At 34.2% G+C, this 19377-nt stretch overlaps 1 protein-coding gene across 3 annotated transcripts in view; it reads left to right on the forward strand.

Annotated features, from left to right (window-relative positions):
• The first annotated feature begins 2143 nt into the window (after positions 1 to 2143).
• LOC136417210 (cytotoxic granule associated RNA binding protein TIA1) overlaps positions 2144 to 19377 on the forward strand; it is a 113360-nt gene continuing 96126 nt past the window's right edge. For 2 of the 3 annotated variants that reach the window (XM_066402789.1, XM_066402786.1), the window contains exon 1: positions 2144 to 2919. In XM_066402789.1, coding sequence (XP_066258886.1) covers positions 2833 to 2919 — 87 coding nt within the window. In that variant the 5' untranslated portion in view covers positions 2144 to 2832. The remainder of the gene's footprint in view (positions 2920 to 19377) is intronic. The other variant, XM_066402790.1, reaches the window with a different exon arrangement.

Genomic DNA, 19377 nt, shown 5'->3' on the forward strand with positions numbered 1-19377 from the left:
TGCTAACACATTATTAAATAAAGTAACACTTAATAAAATTTAATAGAGATGTTCTCGACGTGAATGGATTGATGTGATATTAACCAGGATATAGAGTTTTAATAAAAGTTAGTTGGGATATCGGTGGCAAAATAGTAAAAGTCAAAATTTACGAGTCATATAATGATTCATCAACGAAAAGTGGATGAATAAAGACTTTGATGAGTACAGCGCGCAAGAAAGTATTAGCGACATTCTAAAAGTATCTATAATATAAATATATTCACTTTGAAAGAAACATAAAAAATACGACATTAATTATCGAACAACCCAACAAAAAGCAGATAAAAACACGCACAGTATGAAAATTTAAATGAATACATGTCCCTGGTTGTTGGGTCAGAGCTTGCCAAAATTAAAAAAGTTATGAGGGCAAATCACCTCTCAAAAACACTCGATATAGAGCTAGCGGAAAAATTCGCACTATACGGATCATTTTTATTTAAGAAATCATTCTATATTTCTCTTTATACAGTGTGTTTTTATTTGGAACATTATAATTTTTCCACTTCAAGTTGGTCTTTCTTCTATTGTTGTTCAATCAGCGTCCCAATCTTTCAACACATAATATGATAGCTAAGAGTTCAAGTTTTGAAAAGTGGTATAGTCTCTTTGTCTCTGAAATCTTCTTAAATATACAATATACTGAGTCCATCTTTTCTCGACGAAACGATGAACTTAGGACGTCTCCACTTCTGAAAATGTTGTGTAGTCTTGGACTTTTCCGGTAGCCTCAGGATCCTAATAATAATGATAGAATTCATTTCACTACTTATAATTATTATTAATGAAAATATAGTTCCTTCACAAAAATCGAAAACTTCGCGACGTCTCAATACGTGTGAACTCTAATACGGCTCAACAACGAACCCTCCCCTCTCTTCCTTCTTCACATCCTCCCTACTTTACAGTATTGCCGACTCTAACGGTTCTCTTAATGTCTAGGAAAACAACATAAATATAACAACAAAATTAAATCTTTAACCCACACTTTTTTACGCTCTGTTATGTTAGAATGATCGCTGTGGAGTCTAGCGAAGTAAGATTTGAAGTTCTAAGTTTACTTTAATTTGTCAAATAGGTCAAAATAGTTTGCAAAAATACCTAAAAGAACGTTTACTTTTAGAAAATTGCTATTTAACTTTGCTGCAAAATGCTGTTTTTGAGAGGTAGTATTAAAATTTGTTTCGATCTCCCTGCTATTGGACTCCCGCCCCATCGGTCGCAGTAGTTGTAATATAAGCAGGAGAATAACCTATTGCCCAATATCTTCATACTTCTGACCTATTCAAATTTCGAAGGGAATTTTAATATGACGTTGCGTGCTGAATGTAGCGGATTTTCTTTTTCAGAACATAAAATATATTTGTCTAATCATTTTAACACAATCTCAGAGTCTTTCAAAGTTTATCGAGCAAAACTCAGAAAAACCCCCGGTATTTTTAAAAATCTAATATTTCAGAGGCTACAGAATTAAAAAATGTATTTGATAGTAATACAATTTTAAAATAAATATCCGCTTTTGGCAGATGTTTATTTAAATGTTATTTAATATTAAAAATTTTGCCTATCAAATAATAAATACTGAATTTCAGTGATAAAGTACATTCAATGAACATATTTAAAATTCATAAAACTGGATATTTCAATACGTTGAAATTTATTAGACTTTTTATTTCTGCTATAAACATATTTACATATTCTAATAAATAGAGTACGTTAAATGTATCAATGTAGCTTCGTTATTAAATAGTATACCCAATAATTATGTTTCTACCACAAGAATGAATAATGTGGCAAAGTTTGATGTGGAGATAGTATATTGTCATAATAAAACTTAATCGATATGTCTGTATCGAAATAGTAAAAGTCAGAGTTTACGAGTCAATTCAAGATTTATCAATGAAAAGGAAAGTGAATGAATAAAGTGTTTGATATAGTGGTGAAATGCAAGAAATATCAATGTCTGCGAAAGTGTTAGGGGTAGTCCCAGAGAGGTGGCGACACGCCCGATGGCGGCCGGCCCCCGCGTGAGCACGCGTTGCCGCCTTCGGCTCTGGAACCGCCGTCGTCCGACTTTAGGGGGCCTGTTTCTGTTCGTTCTATAGCTGCTTATTTATCGCTCGACTGTGACCTCAAACGCGACGTTGAACATTACCTGCCGCATCTGTTCTTATTCCTGCAGCGGAGTCGCCTCCCGGAGCGTCTTCCCTCAACTGACGGACGATCCATGTGAGTTGTTTGAGAGTTCTTAGCCGTCGCTAACGCGAGTAAACAAAACTTGGCCACGTGGTGTTTGTGACATGATCAACAGGGTAAACACGTAAACACGCATCCTCTCCACGCATCTCGTCACGTGAGGGAAAGGCGCGCGAGTTTAGTGCGAGTAACCGAATCTCCGATCCGCTGCAATTTGGCAGCTGTATTTGTTGTTTGAAGTTAGATTTAGCCATTACCTTGGCTCCGCCACCGGCACTTGTGGGCTACAGCCTTGTCGGCGTATATCCTTGCGCCGTTTGGCAGCCCCAGAATCAACCACAACAAGATTCTATTGGCCCTATTCGTAATCAACGCGAAACAACTAGTAGGCCGTCTCCATATCCTTCGCAAACTGTGCAGATACCGGTGCAAATCGCCGTGCAACCACAAGCAAATACGGTCGTGCAACCAACACAGGTGGTGGTAACTGCCTGCGGCTGCAGTAAACCGAGTGCTACTGTTGAAACAAAGAACAGCGCAACGCGACCAGAAGTGCAAGGAACGTCTGCCGCGTCTTCATCTATATCTACGCCTATGTTGTTCGTGCCGTTTACGGTCCCCACTTATGCCCCCTCCATGGCGGCTACCGTCACCACTCTGCCAAATATGGGGACACCTAAGGTTTGCATATTTTTATTACTTCAACGTTTCTCTTTTATTTCTGCAAACATAATCTCAGAATAGTTGAAACACTATCATCCTGAGTAGTTAGGTACTTGGACAGTATTTAAAACTTGCAAAACAAATTTTCCTTTTCTATTGGCTATTTAACATTGGCTATATTGGCTAAACTCTAATATTTAACATCAGAGCGTTATAATTTGATGCCATAATTACTACCTCACAATCAACAAACAGTAAATCGTTTAATCAGTTGTTTATCATCCATGTTGGCTAGTTTGTTTTTCCTACATCAGTCAAATACAAATTAGTTACTACGAGTAGGTAAAATAGTTGCCTGAATATACAAAGATAATATGTAATAAAATAATAAAATAAAATGTACATAAGACACTTTAGAAAATACAAATATGACTTGAAAATAGAAACATATATTTTTTTAAATGTATTTCTTATTCATATTAGTTAGTGCGCTTGCGTAGTTCGATAAAGGTGACTGAAACTAGTATTTATTTAAAACTCTAAATAAAATTAATTAAATCCGGAGATTCACGATACGGTGAAATACAACATTTTCGGCAGGTTCTCGCACGCGTCTAAAATTGATAATAAAAATTCAGTGTAGTGTGTCATCTTGGGTGTGAACAAATTTGAGTTAAACATATCAAAGTTGTAAGAACTCGCTTAATTTAAAATAAAATTTGTTGCCGAATGCTAGAGCTCGGCTAGTATAATATGCCACACCTAAGGTACCTGCACGAATATGCATGAATGTGCTGATTTCAAATTATTAAATTAAATGGGAAAGTTAGTATTTTAAAGGATTTTCTTTTCGAAACTGTGGTATAAACTCCTGAAACACTTCAAGATTCCTGGGAATTCGGGGTCGAAACTTTCTATTCCTGGAATCCCGCGACAATCCCGGGTTTGCCTTGACGTGAATTATTTCCAAAGCGCATGACGCGTGAAGCTTCTCAGTCTCCTCATTCCGCTTGCGCAATGCCAAATAAACTATCTATGCAATAGTGAAGGCATCTTTTAAATTAATATGCAATGTGTTTACTGTAGTTCCGGTCGAACTTTAAAGGATTATGCTACGGGCTAAGATAATGAAAAAATTGTACCACTATTTAACGACCTGTATCTCAGAAGGACAGCACTTTAGGTTAAAACATTATAAAATCTTTTTTCGTTATTTTAAATAGTAGAACATGTCTGTTAAGATGGTGGTAATTGTGAATGTGTCCACTGTGAGCCCAAAGACCTCGTTTTTTAAAATTATTTTCACGTGCCACGTCGGCATAATAGCGGATACAGTCACCAAATTTTAAAGTATTACACTTACCATCGAGAAACCAGGGTATGCACGCCATTTGCGAAGATCAAAGCAGCGAATTAATAATTAAATATTCACAAATATGAACGTCTATGAACCAAATATCGTTATTCAATATGGCGGATACCCGTCTCCCCCCAAGAGCTGTAAAGCGAATACGTAAGGGACAGCGGCATTCGCCTGTGCAGGGAATGTGTTAATAAGAGAAAGTGAAAGAAGAAAGAATAACAAGCTGGTTCATAATTTATATAAATTGTAGAAAAACATGGAAATATTTTTAATCACATCAACAAATTTAACTAGAGTGAAATTTAGGGATTGATTGCGGACATGAAAAAAGCACAAAAATTCTATTTCGTTCATTACGATACCAATCATCCATGTACATAAAATTTCTGATAAGCTTTAGGAGTTGTAGTGGAAATGTCGGTACTTATTTAAATTTATATTGCATAAAATCGAAATGCTATGAATATTAGTATAGAACATTTCGTGGAATTTATGCATCCCGAAAACTTTTGGAACCATTGTATTACACCGGCATTTTCGGAACTTCGGAATAATACCCGAAATCCCGGGATTATCGGGATATGGATCCCGACATTGCATCCTCTACTCGAATATACCTATAAGACAAAACATCTCCCAACATCTATTAATGCTCTTCATCCACTTTGGTCTAAAATTAAGAATTTCCAAACATACTGAGTAACAGGTGCTGCTGATGGAACCACCTCAATAATGACTTACATGCCAATCACTTTAAAATATCTCTCAGTACAACAAGCGATAAATCTATTTCAAGATACAAAACGACGCACAAAATAAAATTGAATTCCCTACACCTAACATGCATAGATACATACATACGTCAAAGCATAAAATTGCTACACATTTAAAATTTCAAGCCCAGAATTGACGTTTATAGGAATGAATTGCTTTAGGAGGATTTTTCTTTGACGTGCCTTCAAGATTTTATTTTAGGAAAAATAAATCGATTAAAAAGTGTCTAGGTAAAGTCGACATACAGGGATACTTTCCATGCAGGATGGCCGGTAACAAATCAAATATTTGCTTTGGAAATTCAACACCCAGACCTAAGGCGGACTAATCAATTTTTGATACCTAAAACCAACATCAGATTAAATAATTTAACGTGTGTAGAACTCGCCATTTCGAGACCCCAACCAAATAGGAGCAACGCTCTTGAATGCGTCAAAGCACAAAATAATTATATTAGCATCGAACTTGGGGGAGCAGATGCTGCCCACCGTGTAAGAAGTATTCCCCTGTAATTCGCTGAAAATGAATACAACATGGATGTAATAGTACTCCCAAACGGATTTTGTTTCAAATTTAAACTTTCAATCGATTCGCTTTGAAATTGAATTTTTTAGCGGAACGTTTTGTGCAGTAAAATGTGATATAGAAACTCACTTCTGATCTAATAGTTGGATGATAACGAAACAAGGTTTCCCAGGGCTATTAATCAAACTTGAAAGTTTTTTAATAAGCGGCGCTTTGCATTGAAAGAAGATCTGGAAGATGCTGTGGAATCTCATAAATCGCTGGTAATAAAACGAATTAATTAAGGAACTATTAGTTATGATTTATACCTCGATGACAAGTTTCTGGAAGCTCTAAATTCTGTTTATGTGAAAATCAAGTATTCGAAAGAATTCTGTCAGACAAAGTTAATAAATGATTAAAGTCGGCTAAGTTTTGCTTGCATAATTAATTAAGCACCAAAAATAAGGGCGCAAAAAGATCTTTCGCGCGCTTGGATTTCCTTTCATTAATGTAAATGAAAACTTTTTAAATGATAATTTTCGTATAAATTTCGAGACGTGTTTTTCCCTGTGAATCCATAATTATTTGTCTTAATTTTACTTGTTAAACCACTTTTATTGTGTAGGTTTTAAGTGGGCAATTTCCCTACAGAAAAATGTGGAAGGCTTGAAACATAAACATATAAAAAATCGATCAATCGACAAACTTATCACTTAAGGGAAAACATTCTTAGAAGCTCTTGTGTCAAAGGGCTAAGCTTCACATTTCACCTTCACACAACATGAATAAGAAGTTTTCCTTTCTAATTCTGAATTCCAGGAATGGTATATACAGGAAAATGCAGGGGGAATTTAAAGTAACGAGAATGACTATTACTCGTAATGATTTTCTCACGTAAGGTGAAAATAAAAAATTAATCTAAATTAACTTTGAGAAACTCAAGAAAACAGTAACAAAATCAAATTTACAGACACAACTGCTAAGGCGAGTAAATCCTTTTAAACTTCAAAGGTTATTTTCCTTATGTTAAAACGTAGCCAAGACGCACTTCACCTACAGCAAATATAGACAGGCTTGAATAACCAAACCTAATTTGAGATTTTACGAATTCTCCAAGGAAATACAAATCCGGAAATTTCAAGTCTTAATATCCCCACTCAAGTGATTTTACCTTTTTGATTTTGGTTTGACTTTCCATTACTTCGACTTGTCAACATTTTATTTCCGCATTTCATCGAATGGATGTTCCAAGCATCAGATCTTTAGCTTAGAAAAACGAGATAAAGATTTTTTTTAACCTCAGATTTTTCAGGTGCGTAAGTTTTATTTCAGTGGGGACGTTTATACAGAAGAGACTTTTGGATGGACGAAAATCTGTTCCCAATTATCGAATTTATTCTATAGCTTTGAAATAGGCGTATGATTTATTTTATTATAGCTGTACTACTTCTTCTCAAAATATAGTTTTCCTGCATAACTTGAGATATTGAATTGTTTGTTTGACATCGCGTGACTAAATTATTATATAAATGAGCTATAGGAATATAATGAAAGCAAAATTATAATACATTTTTAATAAAGTCTAGCATCTTTTCGGCTTATGAATAGAGACTGGTTTATAGCGGCTTCATAAAAAATGTATTCGAAATAATTATGAAAGCATTTAGGCTAAAGCAATTTTATTTTGATTTCCTGTACAAACAGGCGTAGAATATACCAAATTATACTTGCCAGTAGGTATTAAAAATCGGCGCTGTAATATAGAGCAAAATAACACGTTCGAACATAATATTATATTTTCTGACTGGCTTATAAGGTATTGAGTATATGTATAGGCAAACTAAATAGTTATTGATGGTTTCCGAGGGATTTGGGAATTCGTTTCGACTTCCGTGAGAATTTGGCATAAAGATCGTTATCATCGTGCAAGAAGAATTTTTTTTTTTAAACTTAACAAGAAACGGCGTTTGAATTATTTTCCATTAGTGTGTTGGAGGTGCTTAAATAATATATTGTAATGTGACTAGATCTCGTTCATTTTTTCAAATAGGCTTTATAATAGCATACTTACTTCATGTAAGAAATGAAAATATCCCTATAGATCGAAGCTCTTATTGCTATAATATTAACGATGACAACTTAGTATTCGAAGAAGCGGACTAACAGCACTCTAAATGGGCACTACGGCCCTTTCCAGGCCGTAAAAACATATTTTGTGTGAAGCTTAAAGGAAGTTCCTATGCACTACGTAGATCAATCAATAATTATTAAATGTACATATGCGAAACTTGGAAACTTTGATGTGGCTTCAACAGCAACCACTGATGCAAAAACTTGGCAATAACTTTAATGAATTCATAATATTTATCCAAGCCGAGAAGTTCAAGAACGTTTCAGAACCCATGTTGCATATTTTCTAGTTGAATGTGTTTACCTTTAAAATTCAGCATACCAATGATTGCATTTTCTGTAAGTTGATTCAGATAAAAGTTCAATATAAAATGTGGTGAATGAAAAATATTATGTTATTCTATGATGTAAAATCTGACATTGTACAGGGTGTCCCTAAGTGATATTTACAATACCTGCGTCGTGTCCTTCTCTATATATTTAATTATTTTTATTTTGTTTTATTGTCATACAAGGTGTTTCTTAAAGAATTGGCGCTAGTTTCAGCGGATATTTCTTGGCTGAGCTATCAAAAAACATGATAGCTCACAAAAGTTATATGTTTAATTGCTCTGTTCTCAATAATTATAAAAATTGGAAAAATCTGCTGAGTAACCATTTTTCTGCAAAATTTTGGTAAACCAGGATTGTGCCCAGACCCCTGTAAGTTCAGAATGAACTCTGATGTATCGAAAAGACACACCATCACATCGTTATTAAATGGCGAAAAATTTTAATTAAACCGTCCATAACATTTTTTTAGAAAATAGTAAAAAAATAAATTTTTGTTTCTTTCAACACGGTGGAGTTTGGAAATGAAGCTACTTCTTACCGAGGTAATATCCCCTTATCATTATCCTACCCCCTCCCCCCCTTCCCTCGTCAAACTTAAATAACAAATTCTTCTTTCATCTCCATATGTAAAATAACAAATGGTAACGTTCCTTATGCCGAATTCTTCCAAGAGTCAATTTTCATAATTCCCGATGCTTTGTGTTCGTCGAGAGCTTGAGGTTTCAATATGGTATTATTCCAAGAATATTTGTCTTAAGTAGAGTTGCAAAAAATCGCATATCTTGTTTTAAAATCAAGTAGGTATCTGTAAGAAAGTAATATCTCATGTAAACATGAAGCTCTAACGCAAAGCGTGTATGTAAAAAATGGAGTTTTCGTGCCGCAGTATTCATGATAAAGGTTTACGAAGAAATCTATTATAAACTTATAGGAAGTTGTGAGAAAAGAATATGTAGATGCAGGTCGTACGGGACATTTGGCGATGTATTTCATAAATTTAAGCTCTCTTCTAGAAGTAAATTTACGGCCTTTCGGCGGAAACCGTATCCCCTTCGATAACTTTATGCATGCCATGAATCAGCCCATCAAGTAGAGCAGTTTCCTAAGAATTTTATATTTCAAATGAATTATAAATACTCTCTGGGATACTCTATTATATTCACTTTACATAGATCTCGCCATAATATTGTTCTGTCAATGCAAACAGATGAGTTATTTGCACAGTACTATTAGTACAAGACTGAAGTTTGCTCACCATTGAATTATAGCTAACTCAATATTAAGCCCTGCATTCACGTGCTTCTAGTTTCTACCTCCTTCTATGTGTTTACATATACAGCGTCTTTGTTGTAGTTTTAACTATATTTGTGGAACTAAAAATGTTTCTTGATACGGAACTTCAGGAGTTAAATTCAATTTATGCATCAGTTTTAAATATCAAAGGCATTTGTTTTTTCACGACTGTGTAAACTCTCATGGATCATGACAAAGAGTTATATCTCAAGTGTATCAAAGAGGATGATGCCTTCCTGTTCTGATTAAAATTGAAGAAGTTTAAAGTAGTTTTGACAATTTTAATCTAAAAGTTGTACCTGTACTTGTTGCAAATTAAATTCGACAGTTGTCCCGAAGATATCTATTAGAAATTCTTTGTCCAGTTTGGTTTCAATCAATCGCTGCTTTGTGCCTTTCGGACAAAGCAATCTGGATAACTCGGGGTTTAAAGTTGTTAACATACAAATTACTTCACAATTCATGTCTCTTATTTGCTTGATGGATAAAATGTCTGAATAGTACTCAGCAGGGCTTGCTTACACCAAAAATAATTTCAAACGAGTCAAAAATATTTAATTAAGCGATTAAATTCTGAAACTTGGTGTTTTTTAATATCTCAAATGCTAAGGCGGTCACCGGCTGGTTTTGTAGATTAAGCAAAAGCGGGTTCCAATTTCTATACATATTTGTAAATTTTTACTTGGATCGTAATTGGTTAATATCATCAGAATATAATTTTATATGTAGGCAAACTAAGCAATATATACAGAGTAGTTAAAAATATTCCGTAAGCGGATTAAGTAAGAAAGTGCCAAATTTCAAATGAAAAAGGCATTATAATGGCAAACCCTAGGTGGATAAAGAAATTAAGGGAAATATGATGTATTGTGGGATTCTGTGGGTGATTCTATGTATATCTTCAAATCTGTGTTCCATATATGTATTTCTACAGTGCTGAGGTAAGGCTCATACACTTTTAAATAAGAAATCCTTAGAATGAACCACAGAACCTATAACTTGAATTAATCCTAGCCTGTATCCGTATCCCTTTCGAAATAATACACAACATTTACAGAAATGGTATATTGTTCAACGAGCAATGAAAATAGCATGTTTTGTTTCCACGAGAACACTATACATTTTCTATGATCATATATGATACAAGCGGTAATTAAATCATTAAACAATTTAATTATTATTAACATTACCAACCGTATTCACACACGCTGTGCTTTGATAGTGCAGGATATTATTATAAGCAGCCAAGTGTACACGAATTCAACAAAACAGGGTAATATTCAATTTCATTACTAAATAATTACAGCACTACTGTATTATTGTTCTACTTTACGCTGATCCAACAGACAGGGATAAGTTATAAAATAGTCAGTGTTGTCATCTGTTATTCTGCTTTATATCATGGTTCAATTAGTTTCATCAGGATTGAATTTTTGAAATAAGGTGTTTATACCCTTACAACAATGCCCCCATGACTGGTTGGCTACATTCACGTGTCACTGTCAAACTATCACCTTAAGAGATCAAACGGGATATTCTATCTCTAGAGACCTTTTCGGTTAAGGTAAAGTAGAATGAAACATGCCTTTTTTAAAATGGTTGTAGAAAATGTCTAAAGATTTCGCCTCTCCTTGAATAGGGATTTTATTTTTAATGTACAATAAAGTGGGACAATTTTTAAAAGAAAAACACGTACAGCATTGCACCGTCCTTTAGCTTTAAAATTACTACAGCTTGATTGCATGCGACATCAGTTTTCAGGTCTAACCAATGTTACTCTATGTTCTAATTTGATTTAATTTTTTTCTCTAATTAAAAATGTGTTTTTATGTATTTTATGCAAGGGAGGTTTAGACATAAAAAGGTCAAAATGTGCCCTTCTATGCGCTTGCCATGCCTAGAAATACAAATTCTTATTAAAAAACCTCACGCTCATTTTAGGGACCTTTAATTCATGGCAAAATCTTGAACAATAAAGAATAAAAATACTTCATGTTTCGTCATGTTCAATTTCAATAGATGTGTAAATTACAATATATTTATGTAGCTTTCTGAAAGATTAATAAAATATCATCAATTTGCCCATCGACCCACTTCCAGCCTAATAGCTCTCGTCTCTATAGAACAGTGTTCCATCATTATGACGTCACCTAGTTAGACCACGCAAGGCTTTCGGGTTAATCCTCCAAATGCCACTGCATTACAGTATGCGACGATTCTACTGCATCATGTAAACCTAATTAACCAACAAGACCGGCCAAGAGGGCTTAACCAAACATTTCCCAGTTAAATTCATTATTAATGGAGGTAAACTGAATTCTTTGACTCCCCGTCTTTGGAACGTTGTACTTCTTTGCAGCGTCTATAAGGGCAAATTGGTTTCCGCAAACAAAGGGCTTCTTTGATATTTTTTGACAGGGCCAGGCCCATTGGAATAACTTCCTTTTTCTTGTGTTTTTCCACATGAAATATCAATATATTTACATTATGTTAGAAACATTGCGCTAATTTAATAGGATGATCCTAAAGTAAGACGTAATATTTCCTAAACTATTCAACAGAATTAATTTAGAATTCACGTCGAGCTCATTGTTTTCTTTTCAATATACGTAGTCCTGTTTCAATTCTGTACGTGAATTCCGGAGAACACATAACTATACCGACTACTTCTTGTTTAGATTAACAAATGGAAATAAGGTTTTTGCTGGTAAATAAAATGCATACAGTCTGAGCCCCAGCTGCATATTTCGCAGTTTAAGCTTTGGAGGTTCTGAAAATTTTCAGCGAAAATTGAATTGTAAATTTTAATTGGATTCGCTTTGAAAAAATATGATGCTTTACCCACAACTTGAGTTTACAATTGATAAGGGTAAGCTCAATTGACAAATTGGTTTCATTTACAAAAGGGGCCTAGAAATATTATACAGCACCATTTGCCGGGATAAATATAAATAGCTTACGCAATTGATACGTATGTGGTTTTGCCATTACCTAATAATTCTGATGAAGTGTTCGGTTTATTCAAATTCCGCTATTTCGCAGCACCAAAAAATATTATAAAACTCTCGCCCTTCGTCGCCTTGCACGACAATGCAAACGTTTACATTTAAGTAGATTACCGCCCTTTCAATTACATTAATGAGGGATGATTTTTATCGCATAAGTGCAATTGGTAATAACTCTTCAAAGGTGTTACTCAAATGTTACAAGTAAAACACATATAGTTAGCAACCCTAAAATAGGAATTTTTATTAAATTGTTTCAATTGTGATGATTTTCTCTAGTTTATTGATGGGTGACAAGTTGGAAATCTCAACTTAATCAAACGAATTTATCAAGCGCTATATAGATCAATCTCTGTTTATCTAGTCGAATTGATTCAAATTGAAACCTTTGATAACATCACAAAGCACGAATTTAGCGTGACACATTGCCTTTTCGATTGCAGCACACATATTGCCTTAATTGCCTAAAAATCCTATTGCAGCTATAATCACGTCACATTAGCAGTCTGGGTTCGGAACAGCGCAAATTTTCACGGACGAAATGCATCAAAGTTCAGAACGTTCAAATATAAAATGGCCATTGAAAAATGATGTTTCCAAAAGGGCGGGCCTTGAATCCGTCCGACGGTTGACTATTAAATAATGAACCCGCATGAACTTTGAGAAATGAACGCTAATGTCTGAAAATGAGTTAATTATCAAAGCTGGATTTGGGGTGCGTTATACTCTTGATTTACGGGCTTGTACTACTCTTTTCATTGTCAGCGATTTATTTGCTGAAGTTCGAGCAATTTAACTGCATTATTTGTCTTAAATATACAGGTTCGGGCAAAAGTTTGAAAACGGTTAAAGTATAGGTACTCACAAGGGTTTAGTTTTTAGTTTGATACCTCCTACAGTTCTATCAAAAAACAACCAATACTATTCTTCCTATCAAGTGAACATTAACCTAAACACTAACTTACCGATTACGAAATAGTTTTCGTCTCGCCCGCCATTGGTTGCAGTCACGTTTACGGAATTGCATTGCTTAAACCAGATTATTCTGTCTCATTTTGTAAGATTGGTGGTTTGGTGCTTTACGCGCCCTTAAGCATAGATATGACAAGAGATGGAAAAAGATAAACTGGTAATGAGGTTGGCTTTACTGCATTTCGTTACCGTAATTTCTGCGTCAACCGTCCGTAAGTTACCGGAAACCTACAGTAGCGATAGACGATAAACTGCATTTTATGTCAAAATTGTTAAATATCTAATTTTGTCGCTTCCGAAAAATATCTTTTATCTTATAAGGTTATCTAGAGAAACAAATGAATATTGTAAACTGCTAAAAAGATCTCAAACTCTGATTTTTAAAATGGAATACCCTGTAGATTGCTTGATGTAATGGAGGTATTTAATAGAAAAAGAAATGGTGGAATTATAACAAATTTTAATGTATTTTGAAACTTCTAAATTCACCTCTTTGTAACATACTCCATCATGCACAAAACACGGACGGAATATTTAATTTTAGTAATTATTATTAATATTATTTGTTAAATCTCAATCCTGGAAAGTTGATTACAATATATTATTAATCCTCTCTGAGAGCCAAATCTATTAAAGTCAAAACAAGGAGGAAACTCAGCATTAACTGCAAGCTAATTAATGTATGAATCCCATAATTCGAAAATTTCCGGAGTAGGGAGCTGGGCTTACTGATAAATTTGTAATGAGGTGGCCAGAATTGACTGTAAAGGGTCAGGGATTGTTGACCGCAGCAGGATACAAAACATATGACGTTCATTAACCTGTACATCGTTGATTGGCTGCTTTTACTTTTAATGATTTGGTATTTAAACATCGAAGGCAACAGACATCTTGTTAAGTAAGTTTTGACCTAATATCGGTTCGATTACTGTCGGGGGTTAAAGTTTATTTATGTTTAGCTGAGGGCTTAACAGTATTTAGCTTCTTGTAGCAGTTTAAATCCAATTATTTCGATTTTCATTTAAAAAGAATGGGATTTGGCCGTTAAGAATCGGATTTATTGGAGCAAATTGGCAGATCAATTTTAGGTTTAAGCTATCGATGTGCAAAAGTCAAATGACTGGTTCTGATGATAATCTAGTGAGAGACAGTAAAATCATCTGCAAAATGCATATCCATATTCTTGAATGTACACTGTAGAATATTAATATATTCACCCTCGACTATTTCGGTTTCATAGCGGCGCTAAAGCTCAAATATATTAACCTATTCTAAATAAGGGTAAGCATTATTATGCACAGTTTATAGGCATTACATGTGGGCTTTGAAATAGTATAGAAACTAAGAAATATTTTACGGCAGGCGGCAAATCCCGGCTAAATTATTTACAAGAGACGCTCCATGAAAGGCTATAGATTACTCGATTCGCATTAAAATATAATGCCCAAAATTCTGAATCGGGCGTTTCGTAACATCGGCACGTAGATCTCCTATAAACTGTTGCAGACGTGTTCTTCTTATAGGTACTATGAAAATAATCTTTTGTTTACAGACATCGATAAACAGTTGGTTCATGTCATTTCTTCAAGAGAGGATAAACGTTAATTTGAAAACATTCAAAATCATCCACCATTGTCGATTTACAGGACAAGCCATTACACAGGTCTAATAATAATTTTGAGTTGAAGAAATAAATAAATTAATACACTCTTCGGTTTATTTGGATTATAGTTCATGTCCAGACAGGTATTAGAACATTATGTCTCTGACGGTTTGCAGAAAGAATATGTGGTTAAAGTTTAGCCATTAGGTGAGGGATATCCTATATAATGAAACAATAACTTCGATAAATGTAACTTATCGATAATAATTTAGAATGGCAGAGGTATCTTTACTATTACTACTATGCAATTATTACATATTCTAAGCTGAAGTAAATACAATTCGACGTAATTTGATTACTAAATTTTGAGTCGAGTCAGAATTCGAGAACAGGCTAACAATGGAATACACTCTATATTTTAGTCCAAATAGGCTTTGCATCTTCAAATTAATATAAATTTAACAATCTGTCTTGATTTATTCCTTTCTTTGCCGCTAGACTCAATTGGAGCTTTACGTAAATTTATTTGAAAACTCCCATTACTCATCCACCTGACAATTAAATAAACGTTTGCCATGAAGAATTAATAATTATCAATATGTATCTTATTATGCATTTTTCTAAGCGCAGCTCCATACGAAACGCATCGTACCAACAGACGAAATAAAAACTAAAGGAAATTGAATAGAAAAAACAAAACCAAGCTTAATTGCAAATTTGCTGTAATTTGCAGGAAGAAAAGGAACAATCAAATAACGAACATTGTGCTAACCTTTCGATCGGAATCTCACAATGGCCGAGTATTTTCCGGATGGGGACTTTAATTGTATTGGAACACAATACTTAGGAACACTGCATTAGGTTTTTATATCTGAACACTGTTAGGAGATTACATTTTACCTGCCTTAGAACAGGTTGTTCTGGTGGCTTTATTATTTTCTACTGAATCGATTGGATTACAACAAGGATTTGAGCTATTGCGGTGCCGTAGAACAATGAAATTTTAAGTAGCAATGCCGTTTGTTTATGGCAGTGCGTTAGAAGAATTGCAGATTGAGTTTTTCGTGGAAAATCGTTAAATCCTTTTTAGTGCTGTGAAGATTAAGTTCAGTTACTGGCGGAAGTAGTTGTGTTACTAAAACAGTTATTCCAATTACAAATATTTCAGGCTCAGTTTTTCAATATTTATATTATTTCTCATTATAAAATCTCGACGTGTGAAAATGTAAATAAATGAAGTAATTTTAATTTAAATCCAGGGCTAACAGGTCGGACGAAATATCCACAACAGCGAGAGCTTTAAAATTAATTCTGGCGAAGCACGAACTTAATTTATTGATACGTTTCACTCAACGATACAGCCAGACAGCTGCTCACAGTTATTGAAATGCCTTGAAGTTATTGAAAACTTTCCTGCCTGCAATTCAAGTTCACTTACCTAAGAAGCTTATCGAACCGTGCACTTTCAATATCAATCTTTCAGAAATACCATGAGCCGGTTTACGTATACAGACTCATACTCGATGGAACGTATGAAACCTTTCAGCTCTCCACGATAATTTCTTTGATTTTCGAACCTTGTAAGTTTAGGTCTAGACTACGATGTGAGTTCTTGAGATGATGAAATTGTTACGTAGAGTTGTTCCAAAACTTGTAGGTAGAGAATTTTCTTTGAAAACTGGCATGATTCATCGGTTTGAAGACGAAATCAGTTTATCGTATTGTAAACAAAAATAGTGTTGTGCCGAACATGTTTAATTCAAAGCACCAAGCGTAGAATATATCTCCCCTTCAGGAAATAAATTTACTTTTGAATATGCATTACTCACACCTCAAGTTACCATAAATATTCAAACAATATGAAGCGATAAAGTCGTATTTTACCATTTGTATGAAACACCGGCAGCACTAAAATAAACATGACTCGGTCGATATATTTGTTAGCTCACTCGAACAAGGTGATAAGTAAGAAGATCTGTGGTGTTGAGATCAAATTCCTGCTGTAATTTATTCATTTATAGAGTAAACTACCTCGAACACTTTGCTGCCTCCTTGTGTTGGGTGCTTAATGGTATTATGTTTTGAATGAAACTAGGCGCAAATGCAAATTTTCCCAAATTCGCTTTTACCCTTTGCTTACCTGGGGCCTTGCAGAGAACGGAATTATGAATTCCATCATATTATATTTAGAGAGAAGAAAAATTTCTTGCATTTCCGGTAGCATAAACGGCCTGGAAATTCATTACATAATGAACTAGCTAATTGCGTTTCAGAATTCGTTTAGGCTACTTATTCTTTAAATTGAAATCTACGTCTAGCGACGTCGAAGCGAATTAGTTAGGAAGCGGAAACGTATTTTAATTGAAATCATTCGTAAATGAAATTACGTAATATTTCTGCCTCGAAAATAATAATTAACAATGGAGTTATATTATTAAATTATTTATTGAAACAACCAATTGCTGTATATGGTAGCTAGCTCGGTATCATGCCGTAAATCAATTTAATTAAATTTTTATTGATTGGTAATTTTCATTTGCTAGTAGAGATTTTGTAGTGCTTTGTATTTTAGTTGGCTTCAAAGTAGTAAAATTTCGGCCACTGCTTCACATATTATCGAGTAAAAATTAATTAAAAACCCCATTGATGCAACTAACCATGACAAAAACTTGTCCAAACACTCTATTTAATAATTTTTTGATCAAAATGCACAAACCACATTTCATAATGGCTCTTTTTGGATGCGGATATTTAAATCTGCCAATATAGAGTCCATCTACAAATAAGGTAATGTTGCGTTTATTTCTGGCGTGCAACAATATTGATAGCTGTACTTTTAGAAGACAACTCTGTGAACGAAAAGTAAAAGCATTTTCTGTCTTGAGAGATAACAGCTTAAATAGTTCGCGAACAGAGAAAAGGTTTATCCCGCCAGCAGAAGTTGCTTGCAAGAAACGCATAATTTCAGGAAATACCTCGAAAATTTATCAGAGTATAAAGTTTTAAATAGTTGAATCTAAAGTTGGCATTCTTAGTGTCATGCCAAAGCTGCTAATTAAACCTTACAAGCACAAATATATTACCCAGCGTTTTGCTCACACTATTTTCATAAAGTTGTTTTCCTCAGCCGTGTAATTTAGGGAACTAAATCAATTGGACTTAATCGTTTAAATCAACATGGCGCTGTGGCACCAGCCCTAAACTTGGTTGTTAGGAAAATCTTCCTCTAACGTAATGATGTGCTCAAGCATGACGTTCTGTAAGCACGGACTAAACAAACAAATGGTATGTAAAGGCACGGTTTGGATATATTTTCTGTGATGTAGCTTGCGTTTATTTGGACGGATTTATTCTTCTTATGTTCCTAAATTTTCCGTGTTCCTTTTCTTGAGCAAAGACTTTTTCGATGTATTAAGATTTGTCTACACTAGTGGTGGATTTGTCTTGACTATATTTATGGTGGCAAATTTAAGTTTGCGTCACTTAGTGACTAAATTTGCTGCACAACCAAATCAATATGGCCTCAGAACTTGGTATTTTCAAGTTCGACCCTTTTAGTTTCAAAACGCGGTTTTCTCTTTCCTTTTTTTGAACACATTATATTCTTGAAAATTCACATAACACTTGCAGTTTACCCGATAGCTACCCCATTCACTTCATCCACCCTTCAGAAGCTGACAATTTCAAGTCCGATATTACTTCGGATTGTGGGTATCTTCTTCATTTTTGTTGTGTTTTAGATTACTCTTCAACACTTCATCTTTTGAAAAAAGAATCTCTATGAAAGACATCGTTAAATTTAAAAGACCAGTATCATTGTCATTTTGTGATGATTAGATATAATATGTATATGCGAGCTTGCCGTTATTTTAGAAGCTCCAAGCGATTCCTACCTCAACTTTAAAATGTTTGAATTACGTTTCAATATTTATGAAATGAACTCTATAATAGACACCGTGTTGAAGTATTTTTGAATTTTTCCATCCATTTCAGAATTTCCTAGGATATTTTTCAAGTCCTTTCAGACTTCGCATCAAGTTCAAAATTATCACATTATTGATTCAAATAGATCTCAGAACTTAACTATATGAATTTTCCGAATTTCATGATTAAAGAAGGCAAGTAAGATTAAATGAGAATTTTGATTGGATTTCGATTTTAATTTAAAAAAAAATTTTTTATTATATTAATTTTTGTGCTGTTGTTAATTAATTTTAAGCAAGATTTGGCAAAAAATCGAAATCTTTCAAAAAACTCCTGATGACTGGTTTTCTCCAGTTTTGTCTGATATAACTTCACGTTTATATTATTGTATAGCTCCCTAATTGAAATTTGGAACATGCCAAATTGTTGTGAGAATCTACAGGGTGAGTTTTTCTGTGGTCACACCCCATTTTTCCACGACATTGACCAGTTGTCTCAGAATGAATTGAGAGAATGATTCCCTAGTGTGTTTATCTATATACTCCATTAGCAATATTATCACTCAAAATGAC

This window comes from Euwallacea similis, chromosome 27 (assembly GCF_039881205.1).
Source record: "Euwallacea similis isolate ESF13 chromosome 27, ESF131.1, whole genome shotgun sequence".
Taxonomy (NCBI): Eukaryota; Metazoa; Arthropoda; class Insecta; order Coleoptera; family Curculionidae; genus Euwallacea; species Euwallacea similis.